General features: G+C 38.4%; 1 protein-coding gene across 1 annotated transcript in view; it reads right to left on the bottom strand.

Annotated features, from left to right (window-relative positions):
• LOC129107814 (unconventional myosin-IXAb-like) overlaps nucleotides 1–14,882 on the bottom strand; it is a 140,894-nt gene that overhangs the window by 57,659 nt on the left and 68,353 nt on the right. Inside the window, 3 exon segments of the mRNA XM_054619374.1 lie at nucleotides 3,507–3,633; nucleotides 4,712–4,812; nucleotides 13,246–13,345. Of these exon segments, the coding sequence (XP_054475349.1) occupies nucleotides 3,507–3,633; nucleotides 4,712–4,812; nucleotides 13,246–13,345 (328 nt within the window).

Here is a 14,882-nt window from a genome sequence, read left to right as displayed (position 1 = left end):
GATGGATGCTTAGCATTGGTCATTAAGGCTGTTAGTTGTTCTCACTCACAGCCACTGCCTTCATATTTAGTTTTTTTCATTCAACTGCCAACTGGTTATAGTATTCAATAATTCAAGAAGCTCTAAATATACTTTTTTGTTTGTTTCTTTACAAAACAAAACAGAAGAGACAGTGGAAACCAATAACATTGACATTAAATATTCATGAGATAAATGTCCTAGAAGGCTGGGATTATCAGAGAGATAAGGGAGCTTTACTTTATCTTTAAAAAAAGGGCTTAAAAGATTGAAAAACATCACTGTATGGCTACTTATAAGGACATTAAAACTGAAATCTGACAGGATTTTATAAAAATGTACTGGCCTATGTCAGATTCCGATAAATGAATAACGTCTTTGGACTGCCGTGGCTGCAGGCTCAAACAAATATGTTTCAACATAATGTTTTTAGCATTAAAATACCATCAACAAATTCCAGCTTTAGTGGGATTTGTTCTCACAGTAAGCTACTCTCTCTGGGCCGATTACCAGTTTGCACAGGAATGTTTCTGGTTAACTCCAATCACTCAACTCTACGGCTCAGAGGATCCAGTCAGTCGCCTGTCAGCTCCTACGAGCTCTACTTCCTCTTCCAGTTCCACATCCACAGGAAACAGGAAGTCCCGTCCAGCTTTCAATCCTATTCATTCATCAGTCCACACCTGTGCCAATCAGTTCTCCTCCTCAGAGCTAGCTGTGAAAGCTTCACATAAGTGTACCATCGCCACAGTCAGAGTAGTAGTTTTCATCCCATCTTGTCTGAAATTTTATTTTAAGTGAAGAACGAACAGATTATAATGTTTATTCATGTAAATTAAGAAACTCTGAGCCAGTTTGTGCACTTTAGATGAGCTTTCCCTTGAAAAAATCCAGCTCTGCTCGACTCACATGAAACCATTTGGCAGATTCTCAAAGGCAAAGGGTCTAAAGTCATGCATCCCAATAAAACTTAAATGCTAATTACTTCTCTTGCTCTCTTAGAATTGAGCAATTTAAATAAAAACAACAATGAAAAGGTACTAACTTAGGAAATCATAGTAAGTACATGTTTTTTCTGTCAAATTACAATTAAATTAGAGGAATAGCTAAACCATTTAAGCCAATTTCCCAAAAGTTTTCACTAAGGTAAGTCAGAAATTATACAATTATTTCCTGGGAAACCCCATTTATTAACAGTTGCTGCATGCAACAAACGAAACCATCACATCTTTTTTTAATCATCCCACCGTCCATTCCAATCCTCACATTAAATAACACTCATTTCCCATTGCTTGTCCGTCCTTTGTCCCACCAAAAAAAAGAAATATGAGGCAGAAGGAATCTTGCCAATTTAAATTGGGACAGAGAGAGACTCTTTGTTTCTTTGGTTTCATTAAGCTTCTTCTGTCTTCTTCTTCCCGTTAAGAATGTTTTATATGTTCCCAGGGACAAATAGCCATTGCACCAACTCACAGACATCCAAATAAACTTAAACTTAAAACACTAACCCCGGAGCATGTGGCCGACATGTGGCTGAGCCACTCCGGCCCTCTGGAGAGTCAAAGAGACTGTGTTTCTGGATGCTGAAGGGGAACCCTGGCAGGTTCTCCAGTCATAACATCCCTGCTGTGCTGTTGACAGGAGTCTCCGGCACATTTCGGACATTGTTTTGTCAGCGACTCAACAAGCACATCCGGCTAATCGTTGGACTTTGTAACAGGGACTGGGAAGGGCCACCAGTCCTCCATCCCAAGGTAAATCAGAACAGCATGTTTGAGCTGTCCTCACAGTGCACACTGACGAGTGTGTGTGTGTGTGTGTGTGTGTGTGTGTGTGTGTGTGTGTGTGTGTGTGTGTGTGTGTGTGTGTGTGTGTGTGTGTGTGTGTGTGTGTGTGTGTGTGTGTGTGTGTGCGTGTGTGTGTGGTCTGCACTCAGTGTCAAGAATGAACTCAAATTCAGCACATCATCAATTTATAAACGCTGTGTGGCAAGTTAACCCAGGCCAGGAAATGTTTTTCCACGTCTCTCATCGTCTTCATGTGGACCACTAAGAGTCTGAACCTACAGACCAGAATGATTAGTGTACTTTGGATAATTACTACAGAGTATGCATAGAGCAAATCCTCAAAAACTGCTTTTTAGTTTAGTTAATAATACAACAAAAAATATAACAAAAATGAGGTTACAAAAATATGACAAAGAACCGGCATGAGATTGTTTCCAATGGACAGACACTGAAGTCTATGAGAAAGTTTTACTCCTACAGTTTGATCATAATGTTGTTGTTGAAACCAGAAGACTTATTATAGAGACAGAGATATCTAATCTGCTTGCAAACATGCTATCAGTCAAGAAACTTGAAGCTTGTATTGTGCAGGAGGTGATTGGAAAAGCACTGACCATCCAACAAGAAAGTGACTGGGGTTCAAAAAAAACATTTCACCATAACATTATTGACATTTATATATATTTGTGTGTATATATAAATATATATACATGTGTAAATACATATATATATATATATATATATACACGCAACCAAATGTTTACTTACTAATTTATTTTATTTTTATTTTATCGTTTCTATTCATTTTTATTATTACACTTTAATTAAATTACCTTTTAATTTAATTTAATTCTTTTAAAATGTTCTATTTTATTAAGGTAGGATGGGAGGGACATACAGTAGTTATTATTTAAAAATATTTTTTATTTCCCATCACATTTCAACAAATAAACAGTGTAGAAATGTACGCTCATTTCCACTGACTAACAATGCAGGTGGACCCGTGTTTCTGGTGGGTAATCCCGTCTACGCAGCAGCTCGTCAGCACAAGAGGTCTGAAAACAGCCTCAACACAAACACTACTTTGTGGAAGCCCTGGACGGTTGGATGGCTCTTTGGGACCTGAAGCACCTCTTAACTTCCGCTGTCACAACAAGCTGTGCTTCAACGCAGAGAGTCCTCAGCTCTCTGAAAGGATTTATTTTCCTCTAAAGCCCACACATGGGAGGTAAACTCTGGAAATAGGAATCACGTTGTCTCAGTGTGTTTAAAAAAACCCAAACACAGCACAATGAAAACTCATTCGCTCAAATAGATGCTCCTTGTATTTGAAGTTCACTAAGTCCGTATGGAGGTTTAAGTATCTCCAGTGGGTTTGTAATGGAATAACTTTGGGAGACGGCACGGCAAAGAAAGTATTTAGGGAGAACAAACAAGTCCTGTGGTAAAGCCCTGCTTCACTTCTTCATTTTTATGATCCTTCAAAGTATTTAGAGTATTGCATTTCAGCATCAAGTCGGCGAGACAAAAAGCAGTTTTCTGACTCTGTGGCTTTTTATATTGGATTTTTTTTTTATGAAAACTGGAATATCATTCAAAATAAATTATATCTTGCAAAAAAAAGAATATTTCTGTCTCAGAAAATGCTGATGCCGACACTTGAACTTGAATAGCATGAAAAGGCTGCGTCATGCCGCTCACCTCTAGCAGCTCTGAGACGATGGGCAGGACCTCTGGGTTGCAGATGTCGATGGAGTCGTCCCTGTAGGTCTTCTTCTTGTAGCGGATGTTTCCCAGGTGGAGGATTGCTGACAGCAGGGAGAAAATCCTGACAGAGGAGAACAAAGATACCCATTGTTAATATATATATAAATTATTTTGGGGCAACTAAGCTATGGTTTTATTGAGCTTGTTTTACGATGAATAAAGAGATTCTATGCTCAGAGGACACTTGTCATCATGCAATACTTAGAGTAAACTGATGTAAAAAATAAAAACTGATTAAATATTCATCTTTAAATACTTTTCAAAGTGCATGGAAAATGATCTGAATGTCCGTTTTATTAGTAATTTTTTTTATGAAAGCTGTGCACTTCTAAGAATCTGACTTTACAAAGCTTCCTGACTGATGCCTTCAATTCACAATAGTGCAATGACCTCATGGAATGGAAAATACGATTATTTGCTCTCCTGCCGAGAGTCAGATGAGAAGATCAATACCACTCTTATGTTCGATTGTTAAAAACATAGACTGTATATAAGAATTAAATGTAGTTAACCTGACATCACCAATTGGTTTGAGGATTGATGCTTGAAGCCGCAACTACGTCATTTTGTCGGTTTTGTCTGTCATTTTGTCTGGTGGAGCTAAATTCAACCGAACGCTGAATAAGCCATTTTTAGGTGACTAAAACGTATTGTAATGTATTTAACTTTCATGAAGTGAAAACACAATGTGAAAGGGTTGAAGTTGTAAGACTGGACAATGCCGTGGTAGCCAATCACAAGGTAGCCCTTAAAGCATACCCTGCTTTAGAGTCCGTTTGACTCTAAATGGGAGCATAATTTACTAAATGAACATCATGCTGTATTGAAGAAGACTTGAAACTAGAGATTGAGACCATAAACTCATATTTACAATGTTTACTGAGGGAATAAATCAAGAGAGAAGTAGAGTCATTTTCTCATAGACTTCTATACAATCAGACTTCCGTTTGCAACCAGAGGAGTCGCCCCCTGATGGCCATTAGAAAGAATGCAGGTTTAAGGCACTTCCAGATTGGCTTCACTTTTCTCACAGTATGTGAGAATAACAGAAATGTAAAATGTTTTGTGTTTCTAACAGACAGGGCTGAGGTTTTGTGATCATTTACACGTTCATATTACTAACATATCGCTCGTCTTACTGTTTGCGTGTGGTGGGTAAGAAGCCGACCATCTCCATCGCCAGCTGCAGACGCTCAAAGTCATGTTTCAGATCCTCTCCTTCCACTGTGAAGCAGTCCTGCTGGTGTCAGGTCGAAACACACAAACACAAGAAGAAGAGAGGAAGACAGAGAGAGACATTAGCATCACAAAGGATTATTAATGTATATACACGTAACCTTAACTAAAAACTGCTTGATAACTGTCATATAGAAAACTATTCTATTGCACTCATAGATGTATCTATCTAAACTAAATTAGTGTGTATATGTGTGACTGAGCATAGATTCCCACAGTATTTCATATGCTTCACTTTGTCGGAAATAAAGATGAACTCTGATAACATTAGAGGAAGTTGTTGCACCTGAAAAAAAAATGAATAGATAAACTGTAAAACAAAATCACAAGTAAAACTTAAGTCTCATGTCAAAACAAACAAGGCCTGAGTCAAGTCTTTCTAGTCCTAAGCAAGTCATCATGAGCCCTTCACCAAAATGAATTCCTTTTAATTAAAAAAAATATTAAGTGATTTCAAAGCATTTCAAACTTTCAAACACACTTATCATTAATCCTTTATTTTTAACATAATTAGCGAAAGTGATCCGTTTCATTTTGAAAAGTCAGCTTTTTAAAAACCAACATGGCTCTGTTCAAAATTTAGTTTGAAAACAAAACTCCTCATCTCTTTTCTGATTTTGACATCAAATGTCGTTCCAAATTAAAAAGGCCAAAGTCAAAGTCACGAGTCATTGTTTTCAGAATCAAAGTCGAGTTGTTCTTCTTTTGGATTTTCTCAAATTGAGACTTAAGTCAGATTCAGATTGATGACAAAAGTCGAAGTCATGTGACTTGAGTCCACACCGCGCTCCTCCGGCAGCAAAGGCCACATCTTTAATGGATAAGACCACCGCGTAGAAACTAAACTGATTACCGCAGACTAGATGTTGTCATGGTCGTCTGACTCAGCTCAGCAGACGACAGTGATTAATCAATCAAATGGTTCGTTCGCTTTGAAGTGATCGGCACGTTGCGATGTCAGAAAAGAACGAAATTATTTTTTATTAACAAATTTTCACACAGAAAAGAGCTGATGAGTGAATTTCGATTTAAGAGGGGGATGCTGACATCATACAGTGGTAGTAAAGGATGGAGAGAGCGAGGACGTGTATGTTTACGGTGATGAATGTGTGTGTGTGTGTGTGTGTGTGTGTGTGTGTGTGTGTGTGTGTGTGTGTGTGTGTGTGTGTGTGTGTGTGTGTGTGTGTGTGTGTGTGTGTGTGTGTGTCTCCTCAGGCCCTCCGATCGGTCAGCATGTCTCTGCTCCAGCAGCGAGCCTCTCTCAGGCTGTAATTAGCACATACCACAGCGACCGGCCAGCGAGAGGAGACACAGCAACCCATAATCCATTTCCTCCTCTGCCTCTCCATTGTTTTACTTTGGCTCACAACTCGTCAGGAGCTGAAGAGCCAACGATCAGCGATTTTTTCCAATTGCAACAAGTCGGGTTTTTGAGGCCTATTGAGCTATGGCGAGACACGGTAAAAAGACAGTTTTTTGAAATTGACGGGTATGTTAGACCTCAGCGCCCAAGCAGTACAATGTGATACAGTGAAAGAAATTGAGAAAATAAAGAGATCAAATTTTGGCAGGTTGCGAAGGGAATGCTTTGGTCGAAAACCCCAAAAATTTAGCTTTTGAGCGCAGCGACGGGATGATTAATAAACAACTTATTTCAAACAAAGAACCCTTTTCTCACTGACAACTTAGAAATCATAATGTTTTGCCAGTTGCAACACTACCCGGTGCAGGCTTACACCACTTAATCGAGTCAAGCCAGGAGCCCAGAGCTGACGCAGCACTTTTCACCAGATCGCTCATGGATCCAGTTTAGAAGTGTTATATGTGCATCCAGTGGAGGCTTTCCTGCTACTTACCATGACTTAATCATGATTTATGTCGTCGAGGCAACCGGTCGGTTTTGGGGCCAAAAACAACATGCCACCCCGTCACTAGACATTCCACACGACCAGAAACCAAAGACACCCAAACAGGCACAGAATGCAAAAAAACAACAAAAAAACACAGCCACAGAGGCCCAGCACCAAACACCCAAACTGCACACATCAAACGCAAACATCCAGAAAATGTTTGGTCTTTGGGATCTTTAGTGAAATACTTGTTTTTTTTATAAAATCACTCTGGTTATTTTCTATTTTTGTCTCCAGACATCTGGAATGTGTATACACTTGTCACTGTTTAAAGCACCGGGTGTCTCTATTCACTGCAGCGTGCCCCCCGCATGTTGACCAATGGTCAAAGGTTAAATAGGCCCAAGGGGCTGGTCAGATGCTCAGACAGCTGTCAAGAGCTGCTCTCTCTCTTTCTCTGTGTGTGTGTGTGAGGGTTTGTCAAGACGGTGACATCATCTCCTTGGACGGCGGGGTCACAGACTGATGAGGTCATTGACTGACCCTTAAGGGAGACAGTTCGTCAGCAAACAGTTGTGTAAGGGAAAGTATGAGAGTGAGGAGCCAAGGGAAGAAAGAGTCGAGAGAGAGAGAGAGTCCTTAAAGTTAAAGGAGTAGTTCAGCATTTTTGGGATATATGCTCTTTTTGCTTCCTTTGCGAGAGTGAGATGAGAAGATCAATAACAATCTCCTGTCCTTTTTTTAAGGCGAGGCACATTTATTTGTGTAGTGTAGCAGCTTTTAACGATAATAAAATTCAAAGTGCTTTAATTAAGAAAGAAAACGGCTTCATAATAAAAAACAGGGTGATATAAAACCACATAAAGTAGAAATATATAAAGTCAAATAAAGTAGAAGATAAAAAATCTCTACAGTTGAATGAAACAATTTAACACGAAAAGGATTATGGTGCAAGTGAAGAATATGTGAGAATCAGGGCCTGGTTAGCCTAGCTTAGCATAAAGACCGTGGAAGCAGCTAGCCTAGCTCACAACTAGAGCACAATAACATGAACAGAAGAAAGTTAAAAAACATAAATGTGAGATTTATAGTGAGTTATATGCTCCATTTCTAGATGAACAACAGTTAATCTATCTGCTCGTTGCTACTGTGCAGCATATTTGGCTTTAGCGTGGGTTAAAGGTGACCAAGTAACTCCAAAACCAGAAATGGTCTCCTCACATCTTTGTCTATGTATTCAAACTACATACAGTGTGTGAATAAGGCGGCTTTAATTGTAATAGGTGTGGTTGTTTAAGAGAGAGCCATGCTAGCTGTCTTTATGCTAAGCTAGGCTAAACACATCCTGACTGAATGCATTGATGTCAATCTTCACTCTTGAAAAGAAAAGAAAACACGTAATATGAGAGTTACAATAGTATATATTTTCCAAAATGCTAAAGTATTCTTTCAAAAAATAGTCAACTGAAAATCTTTCTTCCTCCCTTGTAGTCTGCCTATAACATGTTTGTAGTGTTGTAGCTTCTGATCTGATTCACTGAAACTACAATTGTTTTAGATGGCAACCCTTAAAAACATTTTTAAAGCTTAGTATAAATAATGTTAACTTCTCAAATCACTCGCAAAATCCACTTTTAAATAAATGTTTGGTTTGCCTATAAACATGCTACTGCTATTGGTGGAGATTTGTTCTGCAGGCGAAATTTGAAAAAGCATAGACAGGAAACATTACTACACATATTTTGCTGTGACGCTGGAATACATCCAAGCTACTGGGGATCCAAAATGGCCACATGCCTTTTCAAGCACATAGGAGGGGAGAATTTGATATTAAAAAAACAGATTTAACTGGTTAAAAGTACTAACAATAAGTTCTGAAAAAAGAGAGTGTCCTCATACAACCTTTCCTGGATGAAGTAACAGTTTAAAAAATGTGAGTGGGGAAACAACGAGCCAAAGTCAAGAGGGATGAAACGAGTCGTATTTATATTAACCGACTCTCATGTCAAGTGTTTGCTCGCCGGCAAAGTCAGAGTAACACAATCTCCTATTAGGAGATACTGAATCCCTTAACCACACAGAAACAAATCCCACTGACCAAACATTACTCACTTCAGGTGGAGACTGGCAAGACAGTGGCAGGCTCAGAGTCCGGCAAAACACACACACACACACACACACACTGAAAAATCAGACCACACACTTAGAGGGAAGTTTCAGGATCACTATTGAAAAAGCGTAAAAAATGATTCTTTAAATAAATAATTATGGCTTTTGTGAAGATCCTGGATGATTACATTTCCATTATCGTTCCATTTATTTTTAAAGTTTTGTCAGCTGTAAAAATGACTTTTCCTGGTACACATATTTGTGGTAACTATTCATGCTATGATCTATAATATTGTATAAATTCATAGCCTGTTTTTGACTATATTTATGGTCAGCAACAGGCATTTTTTATATTACAATTCTTTAATCACGCCTATTTCATTTCAAGTGGCATGGTCCGCCATTCCTGTGCAGGATTCTAATTGCATATTGATGCATGAGTGTAATCCAGTGCTTGTATTTCATTGATCAAAGCTTCACACTCATGTATTTACTGCTAATTCAAAAAGCACATTTTCTTACTGCTGCCAGCTCACATTTAAAGTATTCAACTGGCAAAACACAAGAGGAGGATTATAACTTTTGATATAGTCTTTATGGTTTGTTTACATTATGTGTTCATGTTTTTTAACAGTTTTACATTATTATTCTCAAAAATCTGTACTGGATAAAAACATTTAATAGTGATCATCACTGACTTATAAGAAAAGGTTTGATTGATTGATTTGCAACTGTCAGTGCCTGTAGGACCACTCATTATGCCTGTGAACACATTTATAAACATTTAAACATTTATATATAACGCTCTATATTTTCATGTTCCCCTTTCATGTTGATTTTAACAGTATGCTGTTGAATGTTGCTATTTTAATTTAATTTTCAAAATGTGGGAATCAGATAATAAATTAAAATTTAGAAGGTAAAATCCTGAACCTTCCCTTTAAAGATGTCGGTTTCCAGGTTTGTTGAATCATCCAATCACCCGGCAGCAAAGCGTCCAAAGCCAAAAATTTGATTAAAGGGATTCCTTTATGTTTGACTTTTATTTGGTCTATCAGTGTTTATCTTCTAGAATATAAAAGTACCTTAATTTACAGGGAGATTTCTCTATTTTTAATCTTTTTTAAAACAGAACTTACAGTACATTACATCATTTTTTCAGTGTCAAATCACACCTCACTTTAAATGAGATACTGAATTTGTGACACCTTCTTTAAATGTACACAAACATCTTCTTTAAAAAAAAACTATCAACTACAGTAAAGTCCATACATTAAAGGTATCCCTTTAAACATTTTTCATTATGAAGCTTGACCAGCTGAGGTCAGTTCAGGTCGCCTCCATCTTTATTCCATTTCAGTGAGAAGCAGGCGTGTTTGGACGGCGGCGAGAGAGAGAACAAGACCGAGACTGGCCCCCAAAAAACACCAGAGAACCACGACACACCCAACGAGCACAGACGCACACAAACATCTCGTCATCCACATGATACTGACCAGATCGCTCTCATAGTAATTGTCCCAGTGGAGTTTGTGCGATTTCTTTGTCATCTGGAAGCAAGGCAGAGCGGGTTAAGAAGGCAGGAATTACACACCATATAAAACGCACACAACTGGAGAAAGATGACACATGCTGTTAAATATGTGAGGAAACAAATGAGTAATCCTCACACACACACACACACCCTAACAGACACGCACACACACACTTCTCCAGAGCGGCAGTAACTGAATCCATGATGGTGGAGGGTACGACTTGTTTAAATTTCAGAAACCGCAACGACATAACTGACTTTTTTTTACACTAGGTACACTAAATATTCAGATCTGTCACTTAAGTAAAAGAAGCAATAAACAATAAAAAAAAATCTTACTGAATTAAAGTACAGAATTATTAACCTGTAATAATTAAATTGTTGTTATTAATTATATTGTGGAAGTAGCATTTTATTGTTTTAGCTGGTCAAGCTTGAGATCATTTTCACTTCTATAACCTACTCGGTAGTTTAATTTGTAACAATGTGTCATTTTCACTGTCAAATAAATGTGGTAGAGTGGAAAGTACAATATTTCCCTCTTAGGTAGAAGTAAATCCAGGATAACCAACGCTTCACCTGGATTTATTTTTAATAAGGTGCTGGAAGTATGAAAAAGCTCAAACTGGTAGAATAGATATGCACACAGTTAAATCTATGCAGTGAACTTTTTACCTCTTAAGTAAAAGTAAAATAAAATTCAAGCACTCGTGTACATGCACCACGAAATTTTATGCGGATTGGTGCGTAGGTGGCGTGATTTTGGCCTGAAAAAAGCTGCCTGCTGCAGCCAAAATGACTTAAAGATACATATGAAAGCTATGAATGTGAAGTAAAACAGTAAAGTTGTGAGTTGAACAGCTAAACATTGAACTGAAACTGACTATAAAGGTCTGAAAAGACAAAGGGAGCTGCAGATTCAGGTGATAATTCTCTGTAGGATCATCACAATAAGCAACCCCTTTCATTTAGTCATTTACAGTTTATAATTATTATTATTATTACTATTATTAAAAGATATTGATTACTTTAGAATAACAATAGCCTACTGGAGAAAAATACTATCCACCACTGAGAGGCTGACAGACACAGATTAACAAAATCCATCTCTAAGAGAGGAGAGAGATAAATATGGATAATCATTTTGTTCCTCTGTGACACCATGTGTGTTAGGAGTGTTTGTGTGTGTGTGTGTGTGTGTGTGTGTGTGTGTGTGTGTGTGTGTGTGTGTGTGTGTGTGTGTGTGTGTGTGTGTGTGTGTGTGTTGTCAGACAGAAGGCTCGCTGTGTGTCGTGCACACGCTCACACAAACGTGTGTGCGCACAAACACACGCGACCCCCGGCGCCCTCCGCACGAGAGCAAGTCAGCGCCAGATTAACTCTTGAGTATTGCAGTTGCCATGGAAACAGGGCTGCATAGTAACAGGCAGTCGGCAGCAGAAGATGAGGATGAGGGACAAAGGGGGGGGTTTGTTGTCGTGGGGATTAAGGGGATGGAAAAAAAAAACTGTTACTTTTTTGGGGAAAAGAGATGAACAAAGGTTTTTTTTTTGTGTTGCCTCCTTAGTGTGCTGCCATGAGAAGAGGGAATATGAATCCTCACACATCTGCTGCCAACACACACAGATGTACTGCAAACGTTCCACACATATGGAGGATTTTTGGCATGTACACAAGCACGTAAACACACCCAGCCACACACTCACACAAATATGACACACACTCACACATGCAGGGTGGACATTTTTTGAGCTGCTGCAATCAACACTTCACAGCGTTGAGAAGCGATCCAGTTTTGATAAATGAGGGAATAAGATCCAACAGAGAGGAAAGTCGGATAGGGAGATGCCCAAATGTTCTATCGTCATCTTCATGGTGTCCATTAATCTCTCTAAAAGGCGCTTTCATGCTTAGTTTTTGTTAATATAACAGACTTTTCTTGCATTTTTGGGATGGATGTTCTACATTTGTGAAGAGAGAAAATGCTCATTGCCACTTAGGAGCACTTTCCTAAAATGTGAATGTTTCTCTTAGCTACACACTAAATCTACGTTTGGTATTCTGCCTTTATTCTCAAGATTATTTTTTTTTTGATGCTTTAAGCTGAATAAATTTGAGTTTAAATCTGGGAACAAAATTTCCGGACCCTATTTTCCCATGTTTGTGTGACTAACTGGGACAACAAATAAAGTACGCTGTAACCTGCTGCCGCTAAACAAGCTGCAAGGGCAATTGTGCACATTCACTAAAGTGCTTGTTTATGAAACAGAAAGGCTCAGATTGTTTTTATAAATTTCTAAAAACATTGGGAAAAATAATTTAAATTCTCAGTATATCTGAAACACCTTGTTACTCCTACTGTCATTACATTACATTACATTACAGTCATTTAGCAGACGCTTTTATCCAAAGCGACTTACAGGATCACAGTATCATATGGCCCTACAATCTGCTGACGTGAAATGGCTTTTGATTTAATAACTTTGTTCATCATCATGAGTAAGTGCTGACGGATGACGCCACCACACCACCACATTGAAGTAAAGACACACAGTTATAACATAAGTGTCTTTTTGTTATATCATATTTTGTCCCCGACAAAAAAATAAAAATATATTTTCTGGTTAAACAAAAGGTTAATTCGAACAAGTAGTTACACAAAGAGCAACCTTGCATAATTAAATTGTGCATAAAACAATGAAATTGAGTCATTTTTAAAGAGCCAGGCCGCAATTTGCAGCCATTAAATCTAACTCTGAGAATCACAATAATATACAATATTTTCCTGCTTTTTTTCTGTCTTTGGTGGTGGCAGTAACAGGATTTTAATCACTTAACAGGCAACACAACATAATTGCATAAATATATCAATGTGGAGTTTGTTTTTTTATATTCCTGCATGCACTGCATTCTTTGTTTTCTACATTCGTGTGTGTGCGCCGACCTGGTTGAGGTAGTGGTATTCCTCAGGTTTCAGCAGGTGAAAGGACTTCCTCTCCTCCTCGCTGGCTCCGGCCAACAGGTAGTAGAAAACATGGTAGTTCCTACAGACACACACACACACACACACACACAAGTTAGAAGTGATGATTCTTCAACACATTAAAACACTTTTCCCGTATTGTTAAATTCCCTCTGAGGTGAACTGAGGACAGCAGCTTTGGTATCTCCTCGCTCCGCTGAAACGACGCCACAGGATGAAGACTCCATTCAGAGACTCCATTCAGAGGTTTGGAGTAGAGTACAGTGGAAAAAACCCTCCATCTGCAAACTACAGTATGTCACAACTCAAACCTGCAGCATGTAATAAATAGGTCACACCTCTCCTCCCCATACGGGCTCACATTTCAAGTCAAACAATGCGTCAGTGTGGTGTGTGTGGGCCGGAGGTTAGGACTTGTGCAACTGTGACAAAAGGCTGCGGCTTCGGCCAACGCACCCCAGATGTGATTTTATTACATCTGGAATTGAGCTTCACTGTTCTGCACGGGGACACTTAGTGCCTGATGGGGTGGGCGAAAGTTAAAAAGACCAGAAAGGATATTAAAGAATCCTGATCTGTAACTGAGACGTAGTACGAGTACTGCTCCACTGTTAAGACGCTTATGAACTATTTCTCTATGAGTAGTTTTATGATTTTCACAACTGTGACAGCTTCTACTGTTAACAAAGCCACTTTGAGCTTCAAAATATGACCTCAAATTAACTTCAAGGTAATGTTTCTACCAACTCTCTAACAAATAGAACTTCATTTCTATAATCCTCCTGAAAATGTTAAAAAAGCATCATTTTTTCATTACCTCCATTGACTACAAACATTTAGATAAATAATAAAATAAAGCTACAGTAACATTTACTAGCAGTCACAGCAGTAAACACTGACACGTGAAGATCAGGTTTCTTGATGATTACAGTCTTTTTTCAGGGCGAGGGTCACTTGTTATTTATCTGAGCACAGCCATTACCGACATGCATGCTGAACTAAAACCAGTGCCCTGGACCCCAAGAAGGATTTTTTAGCTGACCTGTACAGAGGCCCGATTTAAACAGTAACCATCACCAGAGCCATGCTAGCTGTTTCCACCTGCTCCCAGTCTTTGTGCTAAGCTAACCTAGCTGGTGGTCACATTTATCGTACAGATGTTACTCTTGGCAAGAAGATGGAATAAACTAACTTCCCAAATTGTCAAATTATTTATTTGATATTTTTTTGGTTTTCATTTTTTTCTTTTTTTCTTCCAAGTGAGCTTTCCAAGTGTCCAGTGACTCAGAATCTAAAAAGTTTTTTTTAATGTATTAAGTATGTTTTGTCACAGTGCAATAGTAGAAGTCATAATTATGAATAAAAATAAGATTTTTTAAACAAACAATATTAGAGTAGGTTGAAAATAAGTCTGTTATTAAAGTGTTAAGTGTCTATTTAGAGGGAAGATGGGCAGGGATGTGCAATGTGTGTAATTGTCCTGGGGAGCTAATAAAACAACATACAAACAAACCTAAACCTAAAACCATACTACTAATAATTTCAGACAGAACCACGGTGGCTTTGTGAAGTCACAGCAGAGTCGTAAAGCACGACGG

Source organism: Anoplopoma fimbria, chromosome 19, assembly GCF_027596085.1.
Source record: "Anoplopoma fimbria isolate UVic2021 breed Golden Eagle Sablefish chromosome 19, Afim_UVic_2022, whole genome shotgun sequence".
Classification (NCBI taxonomy): Eukaryota; Metazoa; Chordata; class Actinopteri; order Perciformes; family Anoplopomatidae; genus Anoplopoma; species Anoplopoma fimbria.
The sequence above is the reverse complement of the archived record's forward strand: the minus strand, read 5'-3'. Positions and strand labels throughout refer to the sequence as shown.